This window comes from Gymnogyps californianus, chromosome 1 (genome assembly GCF_018139145.2).
Source record: "Gymnogyps californianus isolate 813 chromosome 1, ASM1813914v2, whole genome shotgun sequence".
NCBI classification, from domain to species: domain Eukaryota; kingdom Metazoa; phylum Chordata; class Aves; order Accipitriformes; family Cathartidae; genus Gymnogyps; species Gymnogyps californianus.
Genome location: NC_059471.1, coordinates 83,069,607 through 83,084,583, shown reverse-complemented (window position 1 = coordinate 83,084,583; position 14,977 = coordinate 83,069,607). Strand labels below are relative to the sequence as shown.

Below are 14,977 nucleotides of genomic sequence, written 5' to 3'. Positions count from 1 at the left end.
ACATATAAAAGTATCTTTGTGCCTGAATTCCAGAACAGTTTCTCCAAAGTAGTGCTTCTAGAACTTTCAAGTTTTAATTATATTCAAAGTATTTACCATTTGAATAAAGTTGGCAAATTACATTCTTATATTAATGTTTTTACTTGACACCTTCCTAAACGGAAAGTGTCACTAATTCAATAATGGGTCCCTCATGAATGGAAATTTTTCTTTTGCTCCCCCAAGAAAGCAGCAGAATATTACAATTTTAATATTAGAGTGAAACCCATTCGTTGTTTTATCTACTACACCTTCCCGATCCTTTTATAGAGCAAGCTAGTCAAAAGTAATTTGGCAAAAAAAAAAAAAAAAAAAAAAGGTAAGTCAGCAACAAGATGAACTGGGTTTCGGTTTCCGATGAAGGTTTACTGTATCTGTTTGAATAAAGTGATCTGATCTGTCTTCAGAGGCTAGAACTCTTCTAACGGCTTCTTCAAAGGCTGCTGCAACATTAGTGGCATCTTTTGCACTGGTTTCAAAATAGGGGTGGTTGCCATTATTCCTGCACCAGTCTTGGGCTTCTTCTGTAGACACTTGCCTTTCATCGATATCAACTTTGTTACCCAGTATCACGAACGGAAAACTTTCAGGCTCCTTGACATCTGCATAATAAATGAATTCTTTCTTCCAGTTGCTTAAGTTTTGGAAGCTTTGAGAGTCATCCACGCTGAAGGTTAGCAGGCAACAGTCAGAACCTCTATAGAAAGGAGTCCGCAAGCTCCTAAAACGTTCCTGACCTGCCGTGTCCCATATCTGCATTGTAACAAAATGTCCATCGACTTCCAACTCTTTATTTAAGAATTCCACACCTATTGTATGAAACAGCTGTGCATCGAACTTGTTGGTGACGTATCTGTTCATAAGGGAACTCTTCCCAACTCCACCATCTCCTAGCAGTATTACTTTAAGGAGTGATGACTTTGCTGCCATTGTTATGGGAATAGATCCTCCTGGTTTCTTAGACCTGTAAAGATTAAGAAAATCATTAAAAAGGAAAGAGTTGTGAGCAGAAAATTTTACACACGTAAATATCTAGAAAGTGTTAAAAGTCCACCAACATGAAGTTTCATGTACAAAAGCAGCAGGACTATGCTAAACAGGGGAAGTGTAGATACTCATAGTAAGAATACCCACTCAAGAATACCATGTGTTTAAGAGGTGTCTCTGCCACAGACTGCAGTCTGTATGGCAGTCTAAGCAGTACACTGCATGAATTATTGTCTGTCACTTAAAACCCCCAAACCCTTCAACGTTTGTGCAGAAGGGGTATTGCATCACATTCAACGAGGGCAACGATTCATTTGTGTTCACTGAAAAAGATCCATGGAAGAAAGTGTTGTGAGAGAATTTTATAGAGCATGTGCCTTGAACTAGTCACTTCAGTGCCGTATTTCATTAGCAAAGTTATTTTTTAACATGCAAAAGTGAAGAGGAAGATTTAGGAAAAAAGCAAGACACTATCTGTTACACTGGAATAACTGCTGCGCTTCACCCAAAATTGCAACCAGACAAGGAATTTTAAATCAACTCACAGGGAACAGAGTTACCTACAGAACAAATGCAAATGCTGTAATTTTATTTTAAAAGTCAGGTGACTAGGTATTGGTACACAGACATTCAGTATTTTACAGTTTAATCCTTGCAGAACAGCCGTGATGAATGGAATACTATTACAACCACTGCAAAAGCAAATTCGCTGTTGCTACTTCAAATGGTACTCAAGATGCCAAATACTGAGGCCAAGTCTACATTGACAGTTCAGTTAGTAGGTGTCAACTTCCCGTGGTAAAACTGTCAAAAAGCCTGGAAGTGCTAGTGAAGAGCCTGGCTGCCAGCACAGCGATGGTGAATGAATGGCACCAATGAAGCTTTTTTACTGTCAGATTTTAGTGTTAAAGGATTTTTTTTTTTTTTAAGTAGTTAGCTCATTAGTCTTTTGTGCCAGCCCAAGATTTGCCCTCATTACAGTAGTGTCATCTAATCCTGTAAAAAAGTGTTTTAATTGCTTGCGGGTAAAGTTTCATTTTAAAGAGCCCAAACGTAAGTTTCTGTATGAGGAGAACTGCTGTTCCTGTACCTACCCCTTACTAAAAGAGCTCAAAGTAATTCAGCCAAAACAGGCTTCTCCAAAAATAGCGTCTATTTAAAATGGAAATGGGTCATAAGTTGCCTAGTCCATCTCCTTCTCTGAGAGAAGGAATGCGGTCTTGCTAGTTGTAATTAGCGTTACTGGCACATACATCACCCGCAGAGTATGGTTATGGAATTAATACCTGATACAAGCTGGCATGAGAGTCATATGACTCTGCACTGCCTTAGAATCAAGGCCTACATTAGAAGTGAGAAATTTCAGGAATTTTTTTGTCTTTAACTTTCCATCTTTGAATGTTTATTTGTTAGACACAATCTACAGCTGAAGCCCCAACACAAAGAAATTTCAAAATACAAGGAACAGTGGCTGCTTCCATTAAAAATTTGTTCAGAGCAAGGAATTCTATTCATTCATACTGTGTAATTAAAAACAATGTTTATAAATCCTTAATATTTCTACAGGTTTGTATCACAACAATGTTAAAACTGCTGAAGAGCTACAAGTGGATTGTTCATTGACCTTTCACAGAGCTATGGGATAATTGCTACGGTCAGGATATGAACATATACCTTTTTATGTATGTGAAAAGCCTTATTAGAGTCACTAGCCTACCTGCACAAGATTTCCACGTTCATGCTGAACTATTTAAAATGGTCCAGTGTCTTCACTTACCTCCGTAATTCCTACTATTCGTTAACGAATAAGTTATTTGAGCTATGCCATTAGATAGTAGCATCTTCTTAATAAATAATGCATTCATGAGAACAGAGGGTACTGAATGTTTCCCTGTTCTTCCACTTCAGTGTAGGAACAAGTTACAATCATTAAATTTTTTTTCTATCCTACTGAAATCACAAGCTCCCTAGAAGACATTGTGAATAAAAAACTGACTTACGTAGTTCTGACTGGTACTATGCACTTGTTTCTTTAGCTTCTACAGTTTGAAGAACTGCAGTTATTATCATGAAATTGTCCATGAAGCCACATTTTAAACAAAATACAAGTAAGGAAACTGTTAACAGTATCTAGTACTTTTGTGCATCCAGAACCTGAGAAGTTAATTTGCACAATTTCAGCTACATGGACCATTACAGTGAGGCCTAGGAGACGGATGACCATAAAAATACTTTCACTTGGCAGACAATTATAGGTCAGCCACAAACCATTAAAAGTGTATTTTCAACTAGAACCAAAATGGTCCTTCTACACAAAGGCTACAGAAACAGTCTTCCCAGGACCGATAAGCAAGTATCTCAATGTGACGTTGCAGGCAACATCACTCTTCAGGACATTCAGCTTCCACAGTAGAAGCTGTCGTGCTTAGCTAGCGGTTAATGTTTTTGTAAAGTTTTTAATCCAAAATAAATGGGATATATCTTCAGTCATTTAAGTACATACTTACAAGCTGGATCTGAAACAGCAAAGAAGCATGTTTAAAGGCATTAAGAAGCATTTTTGTTTGGAAGCAGCAAAGGCTTTATACAATTACAGTTTTTCTGACTGTGTAAGGAACTCATCTGTAGCCCCACTGACTATGTGACTTAGAGTATCTCCAGAATCAGGATGGTAGTTTTCAGCACAGTAGGCTGCTGCATTTTTTCCACTTACACATCTTTAAATAAGGTAAGATTTTTAAAGAGCTCAATTTTTGTAATTGGTTTTTTTCCCCACATTATGAAGCCTTAATACTCCAACAAATAAAACACAATAAAATCCTTAAGATGCTTGGAGAATTAATGTTATTTCTCCTATTACATACTTTGAACTTATCTGTATAATGTGCTTTTTGACAATGTTTTTGGAAGGAACAGTCAACATCTGATATCATATTTCTGAAGACTTATTACCTTAATAGTTCAGTTTAAATCATCACTCAGCATCTGAAAACAAAACAAAAACTTTATTTCCAATGTGCATCTGATTGTTTTAACCAACATCAAGAACTGCAAGACACCACAGAATTACAGGTAACCATTTGTTCCAGTTATTTCTTACATTAAACTAATTGAGCAGCACAGCAAGGGTCGTCTCAACCTAGTACACAGAGGAGTCTATAAAGAAGATTTTTCCCTCATCTTCCTCTATCATTTCAATATTCAAAGAAACTCAGAGCAAATAAAAAGCAGCCCACTCTGGCCCATTTTGATAACCATCTCTGAATTGCATCCACTAACTTATAAGGACTCAGGCTCTTACACCACCGATTTCAATATTCCTTTTAAAAGCAGGGAACGGTTTCGACTAAGTGCCATTTCTAACATGATTATATACCATAATACAAAAAGTAATTTAACTGCTGCCTCCCAGAATCTCCCTTTTAAACAGTGAGCTGAATTACAAGTCTGAAACATTTCCATTAGCAGCCCAAACATTTGCTGGCAAGACTAAAAACAACACGGTAAGCAACTTCAAAAAAAATCAGTATGCATTACAAAATCTTCGATTCCCAGCCCCTCAAAGCTTAGAGAAACACCGCTGCCTTGTCCAATCTATCCATCTGGATTTTCTTAATTCCATGACTGTCAGCTTCATAGCTGCCTTTTTATTTTGAGTGTAATTACCTCTTTTAACACTTAGGTACTGAGCCAGTACTCAAAGAAAAGCGAGATTCTTGGTCTAGAAAACCATAGCAGCAACACACAAACTTAGTCTAGGAATGTGTCTTTTTTAATTATAAAAATCATTTAATAGATTAAGGAGGACCTGCTTATACCAGAGTACTGAAGGCTGAAGACAGGTGCCGAATTCAAGTTATGTCTACGGAAAAATACTGTTAGCCAACATGGTAATTGCATTGTATCTATGATGTCAGCAAGCACACTTAAACTATTAAGCAAATCAAGTCAACTGGACCAATTTATAGTTTCACTTTTACCATACTGATACCCAGCACAACAGCACACCATAAAAAAACCCCACTAAACCACAAAGCTACTGAAATCTCACCTCTACCCCCCCCCCCCCCACCTTTTTAATAAAAGACACCAAAAACTGGATCTGTTGCAATAGCACCACTGAATTCCCTCAGTATTCTGGAAGAAAAAGATGTAAGGGACACTTCACATGTCCAGACTATTGTTTCTCCACTTGTAGCTACTTTCTAACATGGAAACAGGCAAGAAAATTTATTTCAATCACCATTTTCAGCCAGTGGTCACTGATGAATCACCTGCTATATGAAATCAAGACTAAACCCAAAGGTTTCCTTGAAGATATGTGGTACACTGTCCTTTAACTAAAGTTGTTAAAGAACACCCATTTGACTTGGAGAAGGAAAAAAAAAAAACAAGGTAAGGCAGACTCAAGTTTGTTCCAACTAATCACATTTATTTACAGCCTAATATGCTTTCAGCCAGGACTTCTTAAAAAAAGGGGCCATCTTTGTTGAAGATTTAAGAAAACACTCTCTCAAAGTTACGGACAAGCAGAATTAGCAGTTCCATAACTAGCTTAACAGTAACACTGACCATGTTTCATAACTTCCTATCTATTCTCAAATTTACACGTATACAACACATTCATTTCAGCTTTGAAGCTTATTCACAGTTTTCTTTGCTAAGCCATCTTATTTTGTTAAACAATAGGTATCAGACATTAATAGTTTAAAAAGGCACACCAACACTTCAAGTATTTTTTCTGACAAAAACACTCGCCTTTCAATAACAATGTAAACTTACTCCCTTATTAGTAATTTTTTTTCTTAACACTAACAAAGCATTTGACAATATTTACCAGGCTAGCACAGAAAAAAGTTGTTTCCTGTGGTTTGTTAGTTGCAGTGGCTTATCAAAAAGTGACATAAATTGCTTTTCTGTAAAATGTCTGAAAAAAAGACTATCAGAGTTGCAGCAGCACGGGCAGAATCCAGAACTATGTAAAGCAGTTTTCAACACTTACACACTTACTGTTTGTGGAGTTTTTACATCTCAGCCCTCAATCACTACAGAGTAGTTATACTTGTCACCTATGGCAGACTTACAAGTTTCCAGAAATCTGAAAAGAAAGGACAGAAGCAAATTTTCTCCCTTTTCTCTGCTTAGCCAATCCTTGTTCTTGTATTTAGAAGGCACTAGTTTACACCTTGGCCGATTAAGTGGTACAAGAATGGTTTTTCAGTGCGTAAGAGGCCACAAGCCTGTTTGACCTTGAAAGATTTTGCTCTCAATTCAAAGGGAAATATACAGATATGAAGTCAAGATGCTACACGCTTTGTACTTTTGAATGCATTACAAGCTTGGATATTAGTCAGCCTCCAAACTGACCTTCCCCTCCACGGGTTACCGATGTAAGAGCTGTGGATCAGGAACACCTTTTTACTGACGGCCACTTGTCAGCTGCCTAGTTCTCCGGAAGCCTGGAAGCCCTTCAATCATATGGCTCGATCTACTGAGATCCGAATCCTCTTGTAAGTCTTCCTTCACCTATGATTTCACCATTGGACTGTGAAGGTAGTTTGTGTTTTCTGTTGGATAGATCTTTAACAATGTGACAACAAGTTATCTGAAAATTGCCTCTAGTTGTAAGCAGCCTAGACACGCTTTATCTAACACCAGAATATCACTAGAGTTTATTCATAATAATTTGTAGCATGAACACAACCCAAACTGAACTGACATACAGCTGTTGCCACTCACTTGTATACCAAAAAGTTGTATTTTGGGGTTTCTTTATAAGGTTATTTTTAACTCCTGTGTAGTTCAGGACTCTAGTTCAAACAGTTGCCTCGCATGACTGAGGACTATGAAAGAAGCAGCAGTCAAGGGAAGGCATCCTTAAGTCTGCGTAACCCCTGGATCACGAAATCATCCCAGTACCTACTGCCAGAATCACTTCATTTATTCTAACATATCCAGCCACAAACTCAATCAGCAAAACTTGTCAGGAGAAATACCTACATTTATACCTCCGCTAGTTTAATCTTGCAGAGACCTGGCCTTCACTTTCCATCTCATTCCCCACATTCAAGTAGAATGAGCAAACTATTCTTTATTCTGATTTAATCAGAGTTGACATTTCTCAGCAGCTCACAGCTGAGCATCTCCCAACTTAGATATTCTATTACTTTCAGCCAACTTCAAAACACCCTTAGGTGCTGCTGCTCTTGGTCCAACATTTCTAACAATTCATGAGTTAACTGACATTCTCCTTGCAACTTACTTCTCTGTTACTGCTTCCACTCTTTCAGTAACTTAGCAAGGAATTATTTCTGCTCACATGTGCTCATCTTTCTCCCTTGCATGAATTTCCCTTTTCCTCCAGGGACTCTTAGCACTAGTAGCCTCTGTTGGTCAGGCTACATTGTGCGTTCATATTCTTCCCAATATAACTATGTGACCAAAGCCCATCCCTAAGGGATTAACTGGGTTACACTGTACCAGGCCAACATACTGTCTGCTCTGTAGAGAATGAAAACAAAAACAAAACACCAAGGAGAATGAACATTATAAAAAAACCTTAAGGAATTCTTACAAGCCTTTTTGCTGGAAAGTTTTTATTCATTGTGAAACATTCATGTAAAATTCCAGTCCTAAGGAGCTGAAAGATCTGTTTCTCATGATTTATTACTAAATTGACACAAAATAAAATACAGCTTGAAATCTAAATACCTCATTTGACCCTCTGTAATTTTTTTCACATATTTTCAATTTAAGGAAGCTGACAGTATGTTTGAGCACTCAAAAACAAGGACTGCTCAAAAACAAAAACCCGGGAGCAAAACAAGGACTGCTAGTGCCTTTTTTTTATTACTACACACTTCCTATTTTTAACTTAACGGAAAAGGCTTTACTAAAATTAAGGCAACAAACAGAGCTCCATACAACCTGAAAGAAGACAGAGAAAAATAACAGTTCATTATAAATTCCACACTGATACTGAAACACAGATGTAACTGTACCGTCCTTTGGTTAGGTTTCTCTAGAAATAAAATTGCTAGGGAAAAAAAAAGTTTTGGATTTATTTTGGGTATGTCTGAGAAATAGCTCTCCCTCCAGTCTGCCATTACAGCTTGTTACCTTATAAGCTACTAAAAAGTCACAAAAAAATCCCCCCCAAAACCCAGCCACACACAACCACCCTTGCTCTAAAAAAAAGCAAGCACTGACAACTTCAGTGTTGTATACCAGTTTACAAGACAAATAAAACCCACATGCTTATTCAGTAGAGCTGTAAATTATTGTGGACAAGAAGGAAAACAACATGCAGGGCAGCAGACTGCATGACAGCTATCTGCAGACAAGCATTTTAATTCCAAAACAAAATTTAGCCAAGGAGTTCCCTACTTGCCTATCCCACTCAAGTTAATAAGATTAAGTGCTCTCTATGTATCTAGTCATATGTAACCTTGCTATAAAGGCCACTAATACAGTTTTTTAAAACTAGTTTTCTTGCACTGTTCTGTTATTCATTCAATTATTTTGCACCAGTTACATTTAACCTGGAATACTTACACTGAAAACTGCTCATTAACCACTCAGACGTAAGCGATTCAACAATCTTAACCTAATCCTTTTGGTTCTCCAGCCATCACCACATCTAAGTTTGTATAGCCACCTGCCACGACTAGAAAAGCAACTGGCCGTTGCAGAGGAGAGCTAAATCAAGTCACTGGTTCAAAAAAGAACTAAAAACTACATTGCTCAGGGTCCCCTTGGGAACACAGAAGTCCTTCTTCAGCAGACAGCAACAAGAAAAGGGCGATAAAGTGATTTTTATTTTTTTTTTTTTTTCCGGTTTGAAAGGTGTTGAGGAGACAGGTAGGAAATCGAGTTTCACCCGAACAGATCAGAGATCTTTATCAGTGCTGAGGAGGCACTGTGGAGTCGGAGACTGACCATGCGCCGGCTGGGAATCGCCTGGCAGGAGCCGTTTCCCAAAGGAGCCACCGCCTGCCCCGGAGTCACGGGATCCCCGATCACGCCACACTTTCCCGCCGCCTGCACCGGCTTTGAGAAGCGGCCGGGGCCCTCTCCCACCGCGGCCCCGTCAAGCGGCGCTCCGCGGAGGGGGAAGGGGGAGCGGCCGGGGCTCCCCTCCTGCTCCCCGGAGGCTCGCAGCAGGCAGTTACCGAGCAAGCACCGGGGAGCGCGCCCGGGAACCGGCAGAGCTCGGACAGCGGCGGCGGCGGGGCGGAGCAATAAGCGGAGAGCCAGGAGGAAGGAAAATAACGAAACCCCAGTCAGCTCCAGACCGCTTCCCGCCCCCATGCCCCCCAAAGCTGCCGGGGCAGGAGCGCGGCGCCGGGGAGAGCGGCCCCCTCACCCCGCAACGGCGGGCGAGGAGAAAGCCCTCGACGCGGGCCGCCCTCCCCGGGACACCGGCCCCGGAGCCAGCGGCCACTGCTTGCCCGCGCCTGCTGGGGAAAATGGATGGGACGCGGCGAGGAGGGAGCGATCCCGCCACACCAGCCGATACCTGCCCGCGGGAAGGGGGCTGCCGCCGGTCCCGAGCCCGGGCTGCGCCACCGTCCGAAGCCGCCGCCGGGCGCTGGTGAAGGAAGAAACAACATGGCGGAGCGGGCAGGGGGCGGGGCCCGAGGGGATCACGTGAGCCGAGTCCCGGGCACCTGGCCCCGCCCTCTCGGGGAGGAGCGGGGGCGCGGCTCGCCCCACCCGCCCCTCGAGGCTCCGCCCCCGGCCGGGGACGCGGGTGGCCCCCGGGGACGGGGCCGCGCCGCTGGCGCTGGCTTCTAGCGGGGGGGGGGACCGGGGGGGTGGGTGTGTGGGGGGTGTGTGTGTGTGGGGGGGTGTTTGTTCAACCACGGACCTGCGAAGAAGTTTTGGACTTGGCAAGCACGGTAATGCGAACAGCTTTGCTCACAGCAAGCGCACGGCACTGAAGTGTCCATGGAGGGCCATACCTCTCATGGATCACTAGCGTGTAACACTTAAGAAGCACTGCTCCATTGCAAGAGGATAAGATTTTTATTTGCTCTAGAATGCTCTGAATTAGTAAGCTTTAAAACGCCTTTATATAGTATTTGCAGGTCAGAGTTATTTATTAAAGGCAGTAGTCTCACTGTGCTCCACGTCAAGGGCCCTATGTAAACAAACTCACGATTGTAAGGCAGCTTCGCTTTACAAGTAGAGACATTTAAATATATACATGTGTCAACGAAGGAACTAACCAAAATCCAAAGTATGCTATTTAAGAAGAGTAGTCAGACACTTTTTTCTGTAGTAATTCAGAATAACGTCAACTTGACTGTTTAAACAAGATCACAGGGAAAAAAGTAAAGAAGCTGGCGGTAAGAGTCTTTTCTGTGCTCTTACAACTCATCATGAGGATAGGGAAAAATGTAATTAAAATGAAAAGAGCAGAAATTATTTAAGTGTATTTAAAGAGGTTCCCACATCATCAAGAGGAATAGGTAATGACAGGCGTAAGGACAGAGCATTTGAAATACACCCGTTCGCTCAAGCAGTCATCACATGCTTCCGATCATAAGGCAGATGCAATCGGACTGGAACTGCCACTTGCAGAGTCATCTTGTTTTGGATCAGATTTACAACACGGCCCAAGGAATGGAAAACAAGATCTCAGTATCATCAAAAGGAAATGTCTCCTACTGACAGGAGCGGGATTATTAAAAGGCAGTCCATGCTAGAGGCAAATCTGATGATAGTAGACCCATTCTTATTTAACAAAGCTGGACTTTGAAAATTTTTAAGTACTTTTTTCCTGGGATTTCCTTTCATCCAATGCTAAAGTAAAATGCAAGTAAGTGCTGGAGGGGTAGAAAAACAGCCTCTTTAAATGATGGTAATTCTAAGACATAAGTTCTGATCAGTTATGGCATTATTTTGTGATTTAAAAAGAAAAAAAAAATCTGCATTTAGAAGTAGAGCAAATAATTACTCTATTTTGCACTCGATACCTTGTGGGATGAAGCTACCATCTTTTTTTCTTGAGACAACACTGGTTCTCAGACACTTCGATACATTTAAGGAAATTTAGAATCACAGAATCATAGAATAGTTTGGGTTGGAAGGGACCTTTAAAGGTCATCTAGTCCAACCCCTCTGCAATAAGCAGGGACATCTTCAACTAGATCAGGTTGCTCAGAGCCCCGTCCAACCTGATCTTGAATGTTTCCAGGGGTGGAGCATCTACCACCTCTCTGGGCAACCTGTTCCAGTGTTTGTAAAAAATTTCTTCCTTATATCTAGTCTAAATATCTACCCTCTCTCCGTTTAAAACCATTACCCCTTGTCCTATTGCAACAGGCCCTACTAAAAAGTCTGTCCCCATCTTTCTTATAAGCCCCCTTTAAGTATTGAAAGGCCGCAATAAGGTCTCCCTGGAGCCTTCTCTCCTCCAGGCTGAACAATCCCAGCTCTCTCAGCCTGTCCTCATAGGAGAGGTGTTCCATCCCTCTGACCATTTCTGTGGCCCTCCTCTGGACCTGCTCCATCAGGTCCATGCCTTTCCTGTGCTGAGGACCCCAGAGCTGGATACAGTAACTCCAGGTGGGGTCTCATGAGAGCAGAGTAGAGGGGCAGAATCACCTCCCTCGACCCGCTGGCCACGCTTCTTTTGATGCAGCCCAGGATACGGTTGGCTTTCTGGGCTGCGAGCGCACATTGCCGGCTCATGTCCAGCTTGTCATCCACCAGTACCCCCAAGTCCTTCTCAGCAGGGCTGCTCTCAATCCCTTCATCCCCCAGCCTGTATTGATACCAGGAGGTTGCCCCAACCCATGTGCAGGACCTTGCACTTGGCCTTGTTGTACCTCATGAAGTTCACATGGGCCCACTTCTCAAGCTTGTCCAGGTCCTCAAATTTTTAAAATTCTCGTTAGAAACAAAATTCTTAAACTTCTGAGATAAGATGTATTTTTATTTCTTTTACAGGGGAACATAAAAGAAAGTACAAAAGGACCACGCTGTAACCATGGCCTATTATGCTTATGATTTTGTAGGCATAATGGAGTATCAATAGAGTTACTCTTATGGTTAAAACACACGCATGCGTGCTTGAGGATCAGGAACTGAAGGTCCTTTTCCCTTGTGTTCACCCTGTTACTATTATTCATGTACGTAACAAAACCAATAGTTGATGCAGAACGATCAAAATCTGTAGAACAAATAATGCCACTGATAGTACTGGTCCCATGAAGCGTATCTGCCAGTTCTTAGGAACAGACAGGAGAAAACGCCCAGCTAAGATGTTGTTTGAAACACATACACCGAAATCACTCCCATTTTAAATTCTGCAGGCAGCACAGGGTCCCGACGGTGGGTGCTGCGGGCTCTGCCCCTGCACGAGGCTGCTGCCTGACCGTCCCGGTGGTGGCGAGTAGGGCTGGGGCAGTGCTGGTGGGGGCAGCTGCCTCAGGGTCCTGCTGCCAGCGGGAGCCACATTTTGGCTCAGGTCCTGTCCGAGCCCGGTGGCCCCGGTCCTGCACCCCACCTCGTGCCCCAACCCCCATTCGACAGCCGGCCTCACCTCAGCACGGCCTCCTCCCCACAGACTTGTTGGGAGCTCTCTGGAGTTTTGGCTGACTATTGTCACCGGACCTGCCCTGCTCTTCTTGTTTGGGTGCTGTGGGACAGAGACCCTTTTTACTGAAGTCACGGTCCCTGCGCTCCTTGTCGCCCACCCTCCGCTCCTGGCTCGCCTCCTCTTGCGCAGCAACCCACCCTTGCTGCTCCCTCACGTACACGCTCATCTGAAAGCTGACTTTGCACCGTAAGGACTTTATTCACAGAGCTGTATTCATGAAGAGATAATTGTTGTTATGTCATGTGCTAGCAAACGGCGCAAATAACATCCCAATGGCAAATAAAGGGCAAATTTTTTTGTGTGTTTATGAGAAAGTTCTGTATCAGCAAACCTCTCATATAACAGAGCTTGTGAATAATGCTTTTTACCATCTGCAGTTGGCAAGGAGACTTTGTCCCATCCTGGCCAGTGATGACACGGCCTCAATAAAACATGACTTTGTCACCTCCTGGCTGAATTACAGCAGTACAAAATAAGGGGATATGAAGTCATCTGCCTTTATGGCTCTGCTAATACCAGAATGCAGCAAGCCAGCCCCCACGCAATCCAAGAAATTATCAAAGTGCTCTTGTTTCTTTCCTTATCTTCCAGGCACTCAATGAACTGGGCCATTACACCCTGAAGATTCACTGAAGGACTGTAATTCAACATATTTGCTCCTTAACCACAGCCTGTTACCAGGTAACTTTTCTTTCTGCCAGAAAAAGAGCTGTTCTTTTTTTGTTTAAAGAGTTGCAGTTCTTGGCTTTAGTAACAAATGTACATAGCACAGCGGATTGAAGGGAATACATTTTAAATACACAATAAACAGCACAAATTTCCTTTTGGCTTGGAACAACAAATGGCAGCCGAGTGCCTCCATGAAAAATGCTACAGTAAGAGGGTTATGAGGGAGATAAAAAAGGCCCTCAACAGAATGGAATTAAATGGATCCAGCAGTGGATCTCCAGGAACCAGATGGAGTTTTGTCACTGGCGTTAAGGGAGCAACATCAACTCCGATTAATAGAGCGCTTCTCAGAATAATATCTTTGCTTTTACATTGACAGTTGTGAGAAATTCCTTGTTAATTTAGCTCTCACCTTCTTAAGACACGTATTACAAGTTCCGCAGCTACAGGGTGCTTAAGCTTTGAGTGCAATCTACGTTTAAGACCCTATTGCTACTATTAAATCATAGGATTCAAGAAGCAGCTGAATTTACAGCATCTCTGGAAAACCCAGTGAAAACAAATACAGACTTTAGCCTTATTCAGCATACATTTGTCCTACGTCTGTGTGGATCACCTCTAATGTCATGCTCCTTTGTGGAGTAGCATCACAGATATGCTAAACATTGCACCAAAATTAATTGTCTCTGCTTAAAAAAGTTAAGAGATCTTTGTCCCATCTGGAACAAACTGAAAAAAGACGACTTCAACAACACAAAAGAATCTCACTTTTCAAAGCTTTCCTTTTATTCTTGTTTCTGGACTCTGATACTCCCTGTACTCCAGTAATCTAGACCCTCCTGCTGGTGCATACACTGTGTAGTTGCAAGTTGACTTTTTACAGCCATTTTGAGCCAAAGCATACAATCTTATCCAGTCAAACATTTTAAGCCTGCACAGTTACACAATCTGGGTAGGGACAATATAACCTATTGACAAACTGCGGCTTGGAGCAGTACTTTGCTTAGTGAATCTATGACCACACCTTTTTAAATAAGAGCAATGATTTACTTGGATGACTGTCTCTCACATTTGGCACTCATGTCTGTAGACTATTCTGATATATAGTGGCACATGATGCTACACATGACATCTGCTTTCTACTAAACCTTTCAAGTAACAAGCATCGGATACAAACACAGATGGAAAAATGGCCAAAGTGGTAATGAACTGTGTTAGGTGAAAATAATCAACGACAGAAGATGATCAAGAAGGTAATACAATAATTCATGATTTTGTACAATTTCACTAACTGTTAAATGTGAAGTTGCAGGCAGCATGTTTATCAGCATGAACTAGGCATAAAGTGAAACTGAACCTAGATGAGCTTTTTCACCAGCCCTGGAACAACAAAGCCTCATTTCCTATAGATTCGTGTCCTCAGCATACTTATAACGGGCCCAGTTCACTCTCCCTGCCTCCCAATATTTGCTGCTCTTTTCTGCCAGTATTCCCAGATCTCCTCCTTGTCCCAGACTACTATCTGGGCGAGCAGGAACATATTTTGTGCCCGGCTTTTAGGTAATACTAAGAACCTAGCAACTATGTGGGTGTTGAACCAGCAGCTAGCAGCTTAGACTAGGTAACTCCTGAATAAAGGCAAGGGTTCCATGTCTTTCAACAGAACAGAAATTC

The 14,977-nt window shown here is 42.0% G+C and overlaps 1 protein-coding gene across 6 annotated transcripts; it reads right to left on the bottom strand.

The window, feature by feature from the left end:
• Window positions 1-351: 351 nt before the first annotated feature.
• Window positions 352-9,599, bottom strand: RAB9A (RAB9A, member RAS oncogene family). Of its 6 annotated transcripts, none has more exons than XM_050891623.1 (4): window positions 6,394-7,418; window positions 6,029-6,124; window positions 3,979-4,011; window positions 352-1,003 (listed from the first exon to the last, which is right to left on the bottom strand). In XM_050891623.1, exon 4 carries the CDS (start codon window positions 967-969, stop codon window positions 364-366), a length of 606 nt encoding a protein of 201 aa, XP_050747580.1. In that variant the 5' UTR covers window positions 970-1,003; window positions 3,979-4,011; window positions 6,029-6,124; window positions 6,394-7,418; the 3' UTR covers window positions 352-363. The 6 variants fall into 6 exon arrangements, with proteins under 6 accessions (XP_050747580.1, XP_050747590.1, XP_050747570.1 ...); XM_050891633.1 differs by having other exon boundaries at window positions 6,037-6,124; XM_050891613.1 differs by lacking the exons at window positions 6,029-6,124; window positions 6,394-7,418 and adding an exon at window positions 9,545-9,588.
• Window positions 9,600-14,977: the final 5,378 nt, after the last annotated feature.

Excerpts from the sequence above, each read along its gene's own strand:
- RAB9A (XM_050891605.1), bottom strand. The coding sequence starts at position 3,949 with ATGTTGACTGTTCCTTCCAAAAACATTGTCAAAAAGCACATTATACAG. Across the intron at positions 1,004-3,890 it reads ATTATACAGATAAGTTCAAA|GTCTAAGAAACCAGGAGGAT; the intron begins GTATGTAATAGG and ends TAATCTTTACAG.